The following is a 16616-nucleotide window of genomic DNA, read 5'->3' as shown; positions in this document are numbered from 1 at the left end:
CACATCTGGCCCCCAAATGTGGGAGCTCCCCTCCCCCCCACACACATCCCCCAATCCTCCACCACCACCTGGGTGTCCTACAGTTTAACTCACTTCTGACACTACCGACCTGGAGACAGCATTGGATCCCACAAGCTGCCTGTAAATTGGGGTTTCCCAAGACGCCCTCCTTGGGTTTGACAGTTCACAGGAGTAGCTCACAGAACTCTAGAAAACAGTTTACTTATTATACATTGGTAAAAGGATACAACTGAGGAACAGCCAGATTGAAGAGATGGCTAGGACCAGGCATGGGGGAAAGGGATCAGAGTTTCCATGCACTCTTGAGGCAAACCACCCTCCCACACCTTCACGTGTTCATCTGTCTCAGAAGCTCTCCAAACTCCTTCACTAAGAGTTCTTTGTGGAGGCTCCATTACCTAGGCCGGATTGATTAAATCACTGGCCACTGGTGACTGAACTCAATCTCCCGGCCACCCTCTCTTACCTCCAGAGGTGAGAGGAGGGGAGGGGGCACCTTCTGGGGCGCCTGGGTGGCTCAGTCGTTAAGCATCTGCCTTCAGCTCAGGTCGTGATCCCGGGGTCCTGGGATTGAGCCCCACATCAGGCTCCCTGCTCGGCGGGAAGCCTGCTTCTCCCTCTCCCATTCCCCCTGCTTGTGTTCCCTCTCTGTCAAATAAATAAATAAAATCTTTAAAAAGTAAAGTCCCAACCTTCTAATCATACTTTTGATTCTTTAAGCAACCAGCCCCCAGTCTTAGGTGCTTTCCAAAAAATTACCTCCTTAACATAACTCAGGTGTAGCGGAAAGGGGCTTGCTATGAATAACAAAATACATTCTTTTCACCTTTGTGCTATTTCAGGAACTGGGAACAAGCACTAAATATAACAGAAGACGTCCCTGTAGCTCTTATCAGTTAGGAAATTACCAGGATTTTAGGAGCCCCGTGCCAGCAGTCACGGGTGAAGACCAAATGTCTATTTCTCGTTATAGTATCACATTTGTACAAACTGAACTCTGCAAAATCAATTAATATTTCCCACATAGCCCATGGACATTTCTGGTACTACATTGTTATCAAAGCAACAATCCTCATTTTTAAAAATTGTAAGCAATTACATGGTAGTTTTATTGATGCTTTGGATCCCTAACAAAACTTTTATTTAAATGATGGTGGTTCTCTGTATTAGGAGGGTCAGGGAAAAAAGTCTTTTGTATTTCCCTAAGCAATTAATTATACTCATGCTCCGCCCAATTAAAAGAGTATTCTTAAAACACTATGTAAGTGAAGAAGCATAATTAAATGAATGGGGAAGAGCCCAGGTGCCAACTATTGTTTTCCCAATTGTGCCGGGGCACTGAGACCCCCTGATAGACACTTGAAGTAACACAATGAGTTCTGAGTGGACGTAAGTGGGAAGGGCATTTAAGTCTTTCTGGCCTTCCCAGTCTCTGGGTCAGAGAGTTAATCTAAACAAATGACGAAAAGGTTTCCTTACTTTATAAAATGAAACTGAAGATGTCTGGCTTAAAAAATACGTAAAAATACTCCCATTTCTCCATTTGTGGCATGCTCATTCACCTTTTATCTTTATATTCCAGTAAGTTATTGTTTCTATATATTTTCTAATCTTTACGGGCTTCCTGTGGTCAGATGGTTTTAATAGTTTCTCTTCTCACTATAAAATCAAGGGTAATTTTAAACCTTTCATGAAAATTGCCACTTCCCTAGAGAATACCATGTTTTATGAAAGGTTAAAATCCTTCATGGGAAGGTCACTCTTTTTTTTTTTTAAGATTTTATTTATTTATTTGACAGACAGAGAGAGAGAGAGAAAACACATACAGGGGGAAGGGGCAGAGGGAGAAGGAGAAGCAGACTCCCCGCGGAGCAAGGAGCCCGATGCAGGACTCAATCCCAGGGCTCTGAGATCCTGACCTGAGCCGAAGGCAGACGCTTGACCGACTGAGCCACCCAGGCGCCCCAGGAAGGTCACTCTTGATAACACTGCTTTTAAGGCAAGGACCTTGTTTCAACATACTACTTGTTTAATTGTTTAAAATTCTTTTGGAAACCATTTTATTTTATTTATTTATTTTTTATTTTTTATTTTTTTAAGATTTTATTTATTTCTTTGAGAGAGAGAGAATGAGAGACAGAGAGCATGAGAGGGAGGAGGGTCAGAGGGAGAAGCAGACTCCCTGCCGAGCAGGGAGCCCGATGCGGGACTCGATCCCGGGACTCCAGGATCATGACCTGAGCCGAAGGCAGTCGCCTAACCAACTGAGCCACCCAGGCGCCCCTGGAAACCATTTTATAAAGTAAGGAAGCCACTTGTCTTTCAGGTGATAAACTGCTAATTTAACTGGCTTATGCCACGTTAAATTACATATTCCTATATTAAACATTTGTAAAGTACTCCACAGGAGAATTCTTTGCAGAGAGAGCAGGAAGAAAGTGCTTATCTAGCTTCACTTCGCCCTTCCCTCTCCGGACTCCTTATCAGGGCAGTCATCTAACGAGGAGAATGGAGGCAAGTGTGGTGAGAGTAAATAGGGTCCCTTGAGCCTCGTGGAAAGTCTGGCAGCAAGCATGCATTCATTTCGAAAGGTAACTCGTGATTCAGGTCATAGGTACTCAGAGCCAACTCCCGTAGCTGAATAAGCATGGCGAGAACAGTCTTATAACTGGGGCTGGGGAGGGAGGAGCCGAGGGTGGGATGTGCTCCTGCAAGCAATTCCATCACAATATAATTGAGCTGGGACTTGGGGTAGAAGAAGTAGGTCAAAGGCAGCGACTTCTAGTGAGGGGTATTGTGCAAACAGCAATGGGGAAACAAACAAGAAAGATCAGAGCCCGGTATCCTGCGTCTCCTATGCTGAGTGACTGGGGTGGGGGCTGGGGAGCTGGTCAAACCAAATCTAGTACCATCTCCTCATCTCCTCCAGAGCCCAAGGCCCATCCCAGCAGCCCACCTTTGCCTTCCCTGACAGATCGCGTCTGCATCTGCGTGGACAAGGTGGTGAAGAGATCTACAGTTGGAACGTGTGCAGTTTAACACTTCCTACCAGCATGTAGACACACGTGGAGAAGTGAGGGAGCTCCCGAGCATGTCTGGGAAGGGTTAATGGGAAACATCTGTCTGCAGGGCCAAATGCTAAAGATAATTAGAGGAGGGGAGAAAAAAGTGAGGAGATGGCAGAGTGAATATCAGGGGAGAAAAAAGTATGAATAATATAAAAACGCATCATTTTACACACACACAAATAGAAAAAAGAAAAGAAAAAGAGTGCAAAAATAAGCCACTTTGTTCCTGAGCAAAGTCAAATCATATTCTTAGAATAAGCTAATGGGTAAAAAATTAAGAGAACCTTCACATCACTCTTTTATACTTAATTTTTAAAATGAAAATACACAATGGCGATAAGGTTGTAGCAAAACTGATAAACTCATAAATTAAGTTGTAACTTAATCGCAACTTTTTTTTTTTGAATACCAATTTGGCAATAAGAATCAAAAGCTTTCAAAACTGTCATAGCCTTTTGCCCAGCAATACTCCTAGACATTTAACCTTGGAGGAATAAATCAAAGGAAAAACTGTCTAGATAAAAATATTCACTGCAATATTATTTTTAATAGCAATTTTTTTTTTAAATGGGGGCTGGAGACAAACTAAATGTCTCAAAACAGAAAAATGACTCATTAGGACACAACAACCCAGCAGAATCCTCTGGAGCCATTAGCGGTCATAATTACGAAGTTCACATAGATAGCATCATGAAAACTGATATAACTGGCAATCTTTATTATATATCTCTGGATGCCTGTTACAACTATGACAAAGGCCAGGAGGAAATGGGGGGTGGGTATTGACAGTTGATATGTTAAGAACTGTAAAATTATGGGTAACACCACTTTCTCTTTAAAATTCTCTTCACTGGGGCTCCTGGGTGGCTCAGTCGGTTAAGCGACTGCCTTCGGCTCAGGTCATGATCCTGGAGTCCCGGGGGATCGAGCCCCGCATTGGGCTCCCCCTGCTCAGCCGGGAGCCTGCTTCTCCCTCTCCATCTGCCTGCTGCTCCCCCTGCTTGTGCTCTCTCTCTCTCTGGCAAATAAATAAATAAAATCTTTAAAATCAATTAAATAAAATTCTCTTCACTGGTTTCTTGTGTGTCCATTAAACACATTATGGGTTTGGTAGGACTAGTGATAAAAACAGAAACAATACAATGAAAGGATGGAGGCTCTTAATAAGAATGTTTTCAGGGGCGCCTGGGTGGCTCAGTTGGTTAAGCGACTGCCTTCGGCTCAGGTCATGATCCTGGAGTCCCGGGATCGAGTCCCGCATCGGGCTCCCTGCTCGGCGGGGAGTCTGCTTCTCCCTCTCCCACTCCCCGTTTGTGTTCCCTCTCTCGCTGTGTCTTTCTCTGTCAAATAATAAATAAAATCTTTATAAAAAAATAATAAATAAAGTTTCATTGGGCGCCTGGGTGGCTCAGTTGGTTAGGCGACTGCCTTCGGCTCAGGTCATGATCCTGGAGTCCCGGGATCGAGCCCCGCATCGGGCTCCCTGCTCGGCGGGGAGTCTGCTTCTCCCTCTCCCACTCCCCGTTTGTGTTCCCTCTCTCGCTGTGTCTTTCTCTGTCAAATAAATAAATAAAATCTTTAAAAAAAAAAAAAAAAAAGAATGTTTTCAGCTATTAATCAAACCTTTCTTTTCCCCTCCTCTTCCTCCCCTTGGAGGGCTTCACAGTGGTCTCAGGCTGTGGCCCAGAACCACCAGCTGTCGGTCTCCTTGAAGGACCCCTCTTAGGACTGAAACCTGCCCCAGTAGGCCCTCTCCTACTCGCAGGGCATCACCGTGACCTCAGACCTCACGGCCGTCGGCCTTCCCCCGGCTGCCCAGGCCTGGCCTGCCCTCCGTGGACCCAAAAGCATCCCATGTAAATAAGAAAGTGGCAGCACAGTGAGCTGCCTGCCGACAAAAGCTGAGATTTCCCACTACACACCAAGCTATAATTACCAGGAGGCGACGCCAAAAACAACAAAGGAGCTTCAAGGAAACTGCTAAAATACTCCCCAGTTTTTAACTACATACACATTCTTTTCTACTCACCCACCCACCCCCATTCTCCCTATTGTGCTCAGAAACTCTTCTGAAACCACAGATTACAGCAAGACACCAATAGCTACCGCTTAGCGGCAGGAAGGAGGTGTGCAGAAAGAAGCGTCACAGAGACCACATACGGAGCCAACAGAGGTCACTTTTGAGAAACAGAAAAGCTGTTCTTAGAACCAGAAGGAAATTAGATGATCCAAGCCCAGGTCACTTAATGGGGTTAAGACTGTGTGTGTGCATTTGTGCGTGCGTGCGTGTGGAGGGGGCACAAATGAAGTAAGAAGCAGCTACTAGGTCCTCTAAGGACAATCTATAAGAATTCCTCCAGTGTGGACTAGTTTGAGGCGCAGTGGAAAAGACGAGTTCTGTGTGGTTTAGGTTGAGCCCCATAATTCTCCATCTTGAGAAAACGTCCCTCTCCAAAGAGTATTCCTGAGAATTGCCATAATATCATCCTCAGTGATGACTCCACCCCTTAGGAAGGATTTTCTAGAGAACTAACCCTACCCTACCCCTCACCTCCCATCTCCCCCTTTCTCTACAAGCCCTTTGGGAACCACCATCATACTTGGGGCAGCAGAGTTGGAACTCCAGCTGAGTGTGGAGGCCAGCAAGGGAGCCATGCACGGTGTGCTTTTGTTTCTCCCGGGAAGGACTTACCTTCATGAAAGGCAATGGGATCTCTTCCGTCACAAGGGTTATTCCAGGAATTTCCTAGGGTGGGGGAAAAACACACACACAACTGCTTAACGTATCAACCACCACAAGCTTGAGCCTTCAGGAAGTGTTTTCTGCACAGACAGAAGCTGAGGGCAGCTCCCAGTTTGCTAACCTCTACTTTAAATAAACCTTAGGGTTTATAAATAACAGTGAACATAACCCATCTCTTGCCTTGGGAAGGGAAATATTCTTTAAAGTCATGATTACAATAGAGGACAGTCTTGGGGCGCCTGGGTGGCTCAGTCTGTTAAGCGGCTGCCTTCGGCTCAGGTCATGATCTCAGAGTCCTGGGATGGAGCCCCACATCGGGCTCCCTGCTCCGCGGGAAGCCTGCTTCTCCCTCTCCCACTCCCCCTGCTTGTGTTCCCTCTCTCGCTGTATCTCTCCCTGTCAAATAAATAAATAAAATCTTAAAAAAAAAGAAAAAGTGACCCACCTGAGCAGGAACAGAAAGCTATCATTGGCAGTTCAGCTAGTGGCTCACCCATTTGCCCAGAAATCACTTACGTTAGGTCATGAAGTCAGTTTCCCTATTGCATTGAAAAATAACCAAGGGCGCCTGGGTGGCTCAGTTGGTTAAGCGACTGCCTTCGACTCAGGTCATGATCCCAGGGTCCTGGGATCAAGCCCCGCATCAGGCTCCCTTCTCCGCGGGAGGCCTGCTTCTCCCTCTCCCACTCCCCCTGCTTGTGTTCCCTCTCTCGCTGTGTCTCTCTCTGTCAAATAAATAAATAAAATCTTAAAAAAAAAAAAGACGACAATCTCTGAAGGAAAGGAGAAGACTATTAGGAATACGGAGCAAATAGTGTATTCTTTACACATTGCATTTTAAGAACAAATAAGGCAAATGACATGGGCACTATCAAATGTAATAATAAGGGGGACACGTTCCTTCTTTATTTATTGTTCCTTCCTCCCTCTTCTTCTCTTTTGCTTAAATGTATTATATTATAGTTGACCCCTGCCTCCCTAGAAGGAACCAAAATGGGGTTCTTTTTTTACTTTAGTCAAAATTCTTCTTCACCCCATCCTCTACCATAATTCCAGAAGTAAAAGATCCCCATAAAGAGCTGATGCAGCAGAATCACCATGGCAAATACGAAAGATGTACAATCCGTGTCAGGAAATCCGAATTATAACATTGTGAGCATTAAAACAAAAATTACAATAAAAATATAAACTTCCAAAATGGCCCTTCATTCAGTCATTTTGGAAGTGTGTTTCTATATTAACCGTGTAGATTAGCCTCTCAGCTAGTGAATTCATCTTTTATTTTCTAAAAAAAAGGTAGATGATACATGAGAAAATAATTTAGAAGGTGTACTGTAGAAATAAAATCTTGTATTTGTCTAGAACTTAAATGTACTAGATTTTTACTGATATACAACATTCCTGTGGAAAGGGGCACCACAGCAATGTAGAAATAAGTTTCCAGAATATTCAAACAACCGAGTTGTCCACTGTGACCACAAAAAGTCTGTGTTAAGAATATATTTTGTGTTTCACTTATCACTACTCGGTAAGAGAAGACACTTCAAAAAAGCATTAAAATTCATTACAGCTCTAGGTCTTAAAATAGGAATAACAAGGCTAATTGTTTGCAAAGCATAATTCAGGATGATTTATATGAAAGAACACTATATGTTCTAGTATCTTAAAAAAAAATCCAATTCAGTTATTTACAGAAATAATCTGTCTCCACACAGAAGTATGATATTAATATTTTTTATGATATTAATATTTTTTATTCCGGCAAGTGTTTATTAAGGTGTAGGAATAAGAGCATTTGTAGATTAGGAAAAGAAAAGGCAAATGATTTACATCATTGCTAAAGAGAAGCAGGGACTCAGAATTTCAGGATTAGAAGAGACCTTTAAGGTAACCTACTCCAACACACTGAAGTTTAGAGCAACGTGGTAAACCCTAAAATAAGCTCAGTAGATGGTGGTTAGAACTGTGGGTTTTTTATATTAACTCTCATAGGACTTCCTGACATCACTCTGGAGGTCTACAATCGCTCCTCTGCCCCACAGTCATGAGAAATGCAAAAGTGAGAAACTGCCTCTCCAGATGAGCCTCTCACATGCCATCCAGTTAACACGTGCTCCATCTTTAAACACAACTCTGGCAGCTAGAGGGGTTCCCGGGCCCCTCCTTCCAGACACTGAACTGGAGGATGACAGGGCTGGGTGGTGAGGGAAGGAAACATAGAGGTGCATTTCCTGACTCCCCGTGGTTTAACCTGCAAACTTCCTGCCACATCACCATAGATGCTGCATATATATTCACAAGAGTTCTCAAAGCAAACAGTGCTTGGAGACGAAATGAGCTCATCTTTCCCTTGTTATTCTACAGTGAGGCAAGAACATTTAAAAACCCTTAACGGTAAAAGACAAAAGGGTCTTTAGGAAAACACTACCGCTGTGCATACCAAACATTTAGAAATTAATCAGACATAGCTGCCTCTATTTAAATAGTCTAAATACAAAATGGGCAAGTGTCACAATTTATCCCAGTACTTATTTTCCGATGTCTGTGTTACCTAAATTCAATTTATTTTTCTAAATGCCTTCTTGATATAAACCTCTGCCTCAAGACTAAGCATGTAGTTCTAACATCTAAGTATGAAAGAAGAAACCTTTTTCGGGGCAGCCTGAAACCTTTTTCAGGGTTTTCACTTTCTGATCCAACAAATCTCAGTTTACTGCACCATGTTCTAGAGAAAATAAACAAAATTTTAGCTCAGCACCTCCCAATTGAAAAATTGGGAGCAAGGGCCAAGAGGAAGAAAAGGTTAAATGGAGTGAATTTGCTTAAGATTACTAACTTTTACTGATCTTGAGGCTCTACAGTTATTACAGACTTTCCTTATGAGGCTGGGAAAAGGGGTCAATCTACTTAGGACATAGAACAGCTTACAACAACAGCAGTGGTCCGGCCATTCCTTAGTTTATAAGAATATTTTAATCCTCTCTAGTTGCTAAAAAAAAATACCATTTGAAGATGACAGAGGTTTCATTCTGCTTAGTAGTAAGAAGAGTGGCACATATCCTGTACCTTCTCCTTCAGTTCTCCTATTTTATATCACTACCTGGCTAACAGCAAGGAATCACGATTATTTTTCTGCCAGGAATCTCCAACTCAGATCCTTATCAGTCAAAATAAACAAATGAAATCACAGCCACGGGTACTGTGACAGGGATGTCCTACAACGGACCCACAACTGTGAATCAATTTTAGTTACATAATACAAAGTGTTAACTTACTGTATTCCAAGTGAGCACTGAGGAATATGGCAAAAGTTTATCCATGTTACTTGTCTTTGGGTATATGCTCCAATATGAAGAAGCTGAGTAGATTTTTGAAAGAAAAAAAAAAAAAGAAAGACATGGTTTAATAAGAATAAGGCAGTAGACACTGTAATTCACCAAAACAAGCAAACCCCCCAAAAGTTTTTATTGCCTTATCCTTATCTTCAAAAGGCTAACCATTATGGTTCTACCTTTATGAAACGTTCAAGTTCTGCTCTTTACAGTGAGAATCATTAAAAAAAAAAATTATTTGGCACTTCTATCTAACCCAAAATGACATTATTCCACTTTACACAGAAACTGAACTAAGAAAGTTTTTTATATCTTACTGGGAAAAAAAAAAATCACTAATAAGGTTAGAGAATGTATCTCATCAGTCTCCGAACCGTCGTAGCTTCTCACAAGACCACAAGAGAACGAAATTTAATTAGCTGTGACTGAAATAGAGTAAAAAAAAAAAAAGAAATGCTTCTAACCAACATTTTGACAGGTTGAGGCATTATCAATTTGCTGCTTTCCCTCCAGCAAAACGGTCAAGGATTCAACTTACTATGCACCATCAGCAACACCTACCAATTATAAATTCCTGAATGAGGTCAAATGAATGGCAGGCAGAGATATTCTCAGAAATCCACTGAATAATCTTTAAAAAGTAAGAAGACAAATCTGTTGGTATTTACATCTGCACCCTGTCCCCACCACCAAAGAAGTACAAAATGTATGTGAATCTTTTAAAATTCTGTATCTATTTTGGAACTGCCGAAGAATATACTCACTTCCCTTCAAGGCACATAATGCAAGACTGTGGCTTAAGCAGTCTTATAAATCAGGTCCATTTTACATATCTTTTTTTAATAAATGCCCTTGTCTGAAATCCAAATAAGACTTCTTCAACCCCATGTTTGTTTTTGCTAGAGTAGGTCATGTTATAGCAAAGTACCAGTGTGAAGAGCTGGTGGATACAGGAGAAAACCAAACCAAATCACACCCCAAAGCTCGAAGGCAGCAGACCTGGGTTTGAGTCCAGCTCAGACATCAGTGTGAACGTTGGCACACCGCTTAATCTTCGTGAGCATCACTGTATGGTCCTCCCAAGGGTATGTTGTAACAACAACTCAGTCTCCACCACCATCCTCACCTGCTGGAGGACTGAAACTTCTTGTTCCCAGCCTTAGACACTATGAGGCTTACCTAGCCACAGAGCATTCTCACATTTCTGCTCCTACCAATAAATAAGTGGGTTGTTTTTTTTTTAAGATTTGATTTATTTGTCAGAGAGAGAGAAAGCGCACAAGCAGGGGGAGCAGCAGACAGAGGGAGAATGCCGGGCTCCGTCCCAGGACCCTGGGATCATGACCTGAGCCAAAGGCAGGTGGCTTAACCAACTGAGCCACCCAGGCATCCCAATAAGTGGTTGTTTTTATTTCTAAGCCTATTCATGCTGGTTGTATTTATCTTCACAATTAGGTAATTTAATAAAATATTACCACAGACGAGTGAAATATGGAAGCAAAAAGAGTGTTGTTTGGTCAATAAAAGTTGAATGCTTCGGAAAGACTCAAAGTCATGTCCAAAACACTCACTAAAAAAAACTACATGTGAGACAACTGTAAAAGATTAGAAAAAATTGCCCAATAGATACGGATGGTTTTGAAAGGATTTTTAAAATATGGCTCTCCTTAGGTTAAAAAAAAGAAGAAAGTAAGATTAAGAAAAAAAAGGGAGAAGAAGAAAGTAATAGGAAGTCAGAGACAGCACATTACTAGTGGTTTTATGTAAGAAAAATGATTTTGACAGTATGGAGTTTCCTCAAAAAGTTGAAAATAGAGCTACCCTACGACCCAGCAATTGCACTACTGGGTATTTACCCCAAAGATACAAATGTAGTGATCCGAAGGGGTACATGCACCCCAATGTTTATAGCAGCAATGTCCACAATAGCCAAACTATGGAAAGAGCCAAGATGTCCATCAACAGATGAATGGATAAAGAAGATGTGGGGATACACACACAATGGAATATTAGGCAGCCAAAAAAATGAGATCTTGCCATTTGCAATAACGTGGATGGAACTAGAGGGTATCATGCTAAGCCAAATAAGCCAATCAGAGAAAGATAATTATCATATGATCTCACTGCTATGAGGAATTTGAGAAACAAGACAGAGGATCATAGGGGAAGGGAGGGAAAAATGAAACAAGATGAAACCAGAGAGGGAGACAAACCATAAGAGACTCTCAATCTCAGGAAACAAACTGAGGGTTGCTGGAGAGAAGGGGGGTGGGAGAGATGAAGTGGCTGGGTGATGGACATTGGGGAGGGTATGTGCTATGGTGAGCGCTTTGAATTGTGTAAGACTTTTGAATCACAGACCTGTACCCCTGAAACAAATAATACATTATATGTTAATAAAAAATAAAAAAAGAAAGAAAAATGATTTTGAACTCCAACCAGCTAATATACAAAGAAAGAGTCTTAATCTACATCAAAAGATAGGTGAATAAATGTACTTTTTTTTTTTTTTTTGGTTTTAGGCTAAAATAAAATGTTTAAGATATCTTTTCTTCAATTACCCAACCACCCATTGGTCCCAATCAAGTCTAATAGGGGGGTTTCTCCAACTTCACAGGACAGCTGTAAAACTAAGTGACAAAACATGTGAAAGTGCTTCATAAATTAAATTGTGCAATATAAATATAAATATAAACTATCTTCATTAAAATGTAATAAATATATGCCACCAGATTTTAGTTCTTTTGATGCTACACACCAAACACAGACCAGGAGCGAAAGTAGGTATTTGAGAAACTACTATTTACTGAGCACTTTCTTGGAATGTTACTGATACAGCTAATGTGTATGCACAGTATGGAAAAGAGAGTAGTCAAAAGGACAGACATGCTCACAGTCTGAGGTTTGGTTGGGGTCCATAAAAAAGAAGCACAAGAAGAGAGTATGTTTAGGGGCGCCTGGGTGGCTCAGTCGGTTAAGCGACTGCCTTCGGCTCAGGTCATGATCCTGGAGTCCCTGGATGGAGTCCCGCATCGGGCTCCCTGCTCGGCAGGGAATCTGCTTCTCCCTCTGACCCTCCCCCCTCTCATGCTCTCTCTCTATCTCATTCTCTCTCAAATAAATAAATAAAATCTTAAAAAAAAAAAAAAAAGAAGAGTATGTTTAAATCAGGATGGAGACCAGACACTTTGATTAATTACTACCAAACAAAAATGGCATCTGTTCCTTTCAACCACAAATGTATACAGCTGGTGTTGTCTATTTGCCAGTTTTTAAACTGAAGCTACATCACCACCTTGGCTTCCAGGAACGGGGGGTCTTGGCCCCAGGAGAGCACACAGTGCAACGCGCCCATCTTCTCATAGTCGAGCTGCGTGTTCCATAGGAACTGTAGTAAGTACGACTGGTTGAGGACCGCCCTGGAGAGCTTTCCAGAACACCAATCCAGTACCAGGGACCCTGAGAGTGACTGTAAAGGACTATGAGGTAGCATATCGACCACTTCATTGTTTCCTGGCCAAAAAAAAAAAAAGGAGATCAGCAAATAAAAGAAACTCCACTCACCCTCACCCAAATACAAACAGTGCCAAGACAAATCCAAATGGGCCACGTTCAGGAGGGAAAGACCACGGCAATACCTGTCAGAAACAAACTGTGGCAGATCAGGTCCGGATGCTGGATGTTGAGTAGATGAAAGAAATGACCAGGTAAGTAAACAGCCACATAATAATCTGTAGACGAGGAAGATATAATTTATCTGCATGTGGCAAGAGCTGCACAGACAAAGAGAAAGCCCAGAACTTCACAGTATCCCTATTTGTCTTTGAACCTCTTAAAACACAGAAGTTTTGACCAACGTGATACTAAACTGTCTGATGTCAGCACATTTCATCAAATGAGCCAGGTCTCATTTATTTCTACCTGTTGCTAGTTTTCTTCATACATTTAGCCATGGTTATCTTAATTGATATGTGTAATTTTGAGTCTAAGTGAATTGTGGCTTTATATGAACTTAAATGACCTCTGAAAGCAAATTAGAAAAAAAAAATACCAAGCAATATGAATTATTCCTTTATCTGATAGTCTGGGAATAGCTTATAATGGGAATTTCCCTCCTCATTTCTGCCAGTTGGGGGGAGCTCTAAAATTTTGTTTCCTACGTTTGCCCACTCGTCGTCATCATCACTATCGTCATCATCATTTTGTTTAGAGAACCCTTAAATTGATAGTCATCAAAACAATCTCTTGTTTTATGTAATCTCACACTCGACGAAGTACTAATATATTTCCTTGCATAGCGAGCTGCTGAGAATTCACACCTTCACAGTACCTGCATTTGATAATTTTGCACCAAAAACACTTGTACACAGATTGAGACAAGGTGTAAAAATTTCTGGAGAATGGGAAGGTGGAAGTAGCCCTTGCCAATAATTTTTCACACAATAGCAGTGAATTTCATACAGATGACACATTTAGATTATAAGTGCGCCAGCTGGACTCTTTTTTCCTAAGAAGCAAAGAAATACGTGCTAATCATTTGCATAGAAGGCATTCTGTGGAATGGAAAGGAAAGGAAAGAGGATGTAAAACTCAAAGCAGTTGACTTAAGTAAGTGTCCTCTTGGTCACCGGGGATTAAGTGATGTTAAAGGGAGTTGCACAGGGTGCCTGGGTGGCTCAGTCAGTTAATTGTCTGCCTTTGGCTTGGGTCATGATCTCAGGGTCCTGGGATCGAGCCCTGTGTTGTGCTCCCTGCTCAGCGGGAAGCCTGCTTCTCTCCCACCCCCCCTGCTTGTGTTCCTTCCCTCTCTATGTCTCTCTCTCTCTCTGTTGAATAAATAAATAACATCTTAAAAAAAAAAAAAAAGCAAGTAGCACAAATGGCTGCAATAATATTCTTATTACGGCAACACTTAAGTAAAAAAACACAAATAATGATATAATAGGGTATGGTGGAAAGGGTTTAGGCATCAAATGACCTAAATTAATTCTTAGCCCTAGCATTTAACCAGTTAACTAGGGTGGTAACTACATCCCTGGGAGAGGAGGCATTTGGAAATATATGAGGGTGTTTTGAGTTGTCGCAATCATTGGAGTGGAAGGGGGAGTCCTCCTGCCATTTGGTGAAGGTCTTTAAAACCCTCAATGTGCAGGACACTCTCACTCAAAAAGTACTGTCTCATCAAAAACGTCAACAGTGCCTGTGGTAGGCCAAATGATGACCCTCAAAGATGTTCATGTGCTAATCCCAGAGCCTGTGAATATGTTACCTGAAGTGATAAAAGGCACTTTGTAGATGGGATCAAGGATCCTGGGATGTGGAAAGTATCCTGGAGGATTCAAGTGGACCCAATGTAACCATAAATATGTTTACAGAAGGGAGGACGAGGGAGAGTGGACTACAGAGGAGAAGATCATGCAAGGATGAAAGAGATGGGAGTGATGTGGTCATAAACCAAGAAATGCTAGCATCGAGATGCTGGAGGAGGCCAAGGATGAATTCCTTCCCAGAATATCCGGAAGGAACCATTTCTACCCACACTTTGACTTTAGCCCCTCAAAATTCATTTCAGAATTCTGACCTCCAGAACCAAAAGACAAAGTTTATGTTGTTTTAAGCCCTAAATCTGTGATAATTTGTTATAGCAGCAATAAGAAACTAACACAGTGCCTCTGATAAGAAACACCAAAAGGAGCCTGGGCACACACCTTTCTGAGCCTCAGTTTCATTATCTGTATAATGAGGATAACATCACCAAGCAGGATTGTTGTAAGGATCAAGATAACCGAAACAACACGCTTAGCATATAGTATTCATTTTTAAAATAGTAGGTTTTTATTAACAAACATATCTTTCTTATATAGAGGTGTTTGGATTTATGGAAAACTTCTCCAAAACTCTCTTTTTTAATATTTTAATCAATATAAGTCCCTTTTAACAGGGTGACAATTTAGGACAATTGCATGCAATTAATAGGAAAAAAAGACATCACTCAAAAAGCAATACTGTTGTCATAAAAATGACCTAGTTTTAATCTTGGGTATAATTTTGTGCCAAGAAGATAAAATGCATATAGGAAGGAAACATAACTTATGCAAGAGCCTATTTTACAAAGCTCTAGGATTTCTGCCGACTCCACAGTCTGAAGACCATAGATTAAATCATGCCTGCCCTTTTCTAGAGTCATTCTCAGGGGGAAAAAAAGGAAGGCTATCTTTGACCTCACAAAATGCTAAGTTTTTTTTTAGTGGAAAGTTTCCCACATCACTCTTGAGATGGGATGTTGATGTAGCATTCTCTGATAAGAATCAAGTCTCAGACCCAGGAAACCTTATATTTATCTCTCTTACCACAGGAAGCTGTAGAATCAGGCCTCTCTAAGGCAATTTCCCACAGGTTCAAAGCTCATGTTAACATTTACCACATACTGGCCCACTCAGCATTCGCTATCTCACCTCATCTATAGTATTGTTCAAAAGAAAAATCTTTTTTATGAACTTTATCATTTTCGTTCTCATTTCGCCCAGATCCCTCATATCACACCTTCCTAAACCTTTATCATGATAGTAGACAGACTGGGGAACAGGAATAGGAAAACATATTAAAGAATCATGTGCTCTAAACCTGAAGTTTTTCTTTTTTGAATATTGTGCCATGTCCCATAGGTGGGCAAGTAATAGTTCTGTTACTTAGTCTTGTGCTAACCTGTTTGTGCCCCTCATCCCAAATGATATGGAAAAGCAGCTTTTGGTAGGTTGGTACAATAAACCCTTTCTTGATTTTCTTCATTATAGACTCCATTAATATGTTCAAACCTAACACTCAAGTTCCCTTACTATATTTACTCAATGAAAATCAACACATTCAAGCTGATCCCTAAATCATTTATACGACTTGGAAGCTCTTAGCAATTAGCAACAGGGAATGGGCAATTTCTCAAAGAACTTTGTCCTCTCTAGAATCAAGGAACAACATGATGTATTATTTCTCATAGGCTTTTAGGGACCAACCCATTCACTGGCATCATTTTTTTTTTAAAGATTTATTTATTTGTTTATTTGAAAGAGAGAGAGAGAGAACAAGTGGGGGCATGGTGGGGGAGGGAAGAAGGACATGGGGCTCGATCCCAGGACCCTAAGATCATGACCTGAGCTGAAGGCAGATGCCTAACCGACTGAGCCACCCAGGCACCCCTGTCATCATTTTTATACTAACAAACGGCTTTTTAGGATTACTACTAAAAACATAGGAAAGCTCACAGCCTAGCTTCTCTAAAAAGGGAGGTGCATCCCCTCCCCAAAAGGCTGATCTGAATGGGGGACACAAATACGTTCATTAGGATTGGTCTGTAGGCCTAGAAAAAGATATAGGTCAGGAAAAAATATATTATGAAAATATTAACTAACTTAATTCGGTTGACCCCTGAACAACAGAGAAGTTAGGGGTGCTAAG

At 41.4% G+C, this 16616-nt stretch overlaps 1 protein-coding gene across 17 annotated transcripts in view; it reads right to left on the bottom strand.

The window, feature by feature from the left end:
- GSAP (gamma-secretase activating protein) overlaps nucleotides 1-16616 on the bottom strand; it is a 198634-nt gene that overhangs the window by 26685 nt on the left and 155333 nt on the right. For all 17 annotated transcript variants that reach the window (XR_010406557.1, XR_010406558.1, XR_010406559.1 and 14 more), the window contains 5 exons: nucleotides 12803-12895; nucleotides 12460-12677; nucleotides 9726-9795; nucleotides 9108-9190; nucleotides 5782-5835 (listed from right to left, as the gene is read on the bottom strand). Coding sequence is in view for 13 of the 17 variants with exons in the window: in XM_064575365.1 (XP_064431435.1) it covers nucleotides 5782-5835; nucleotides 9108-9190; nucleotides 9726-9795; nucleotides 12460-12677; nucleotides 12803-12895 (518 nt within the window). In the remaining 4 variants the exon portion in view is untranslated. The remainder of the gene's footprint in view (nucleotides 1-5781; nucleotides 5836-9107; nucleotides 9191-9725; nucleotides 9796-12459; nucleotides 12678-12802; nucleotides 12896-16616) is intronic.

This window comes from Mirounga angustirostris, unplaced genomic scaffold (assembly GCF_029215605.1).
Source record: "Mirounga angustirostris isolate CCGP_5_RB_7025 unplaced genomic scaffold, mMirAng1.0.hap1 SCAF_12, whole genome shotgun sequence".
Classification (NCBI taxonomy): domain Eukaryota; kingdom Metazoa; phylum Chordata; class Mammalia; order Carnivora; family Phocidae; genus Mirounga; species Mirounga angustirostris.
The sequence above is the reverse complement of the archived record's forward strand: the minus strand, read 5'-3'. Positions and strand labels throughout refer to the sequence as shown.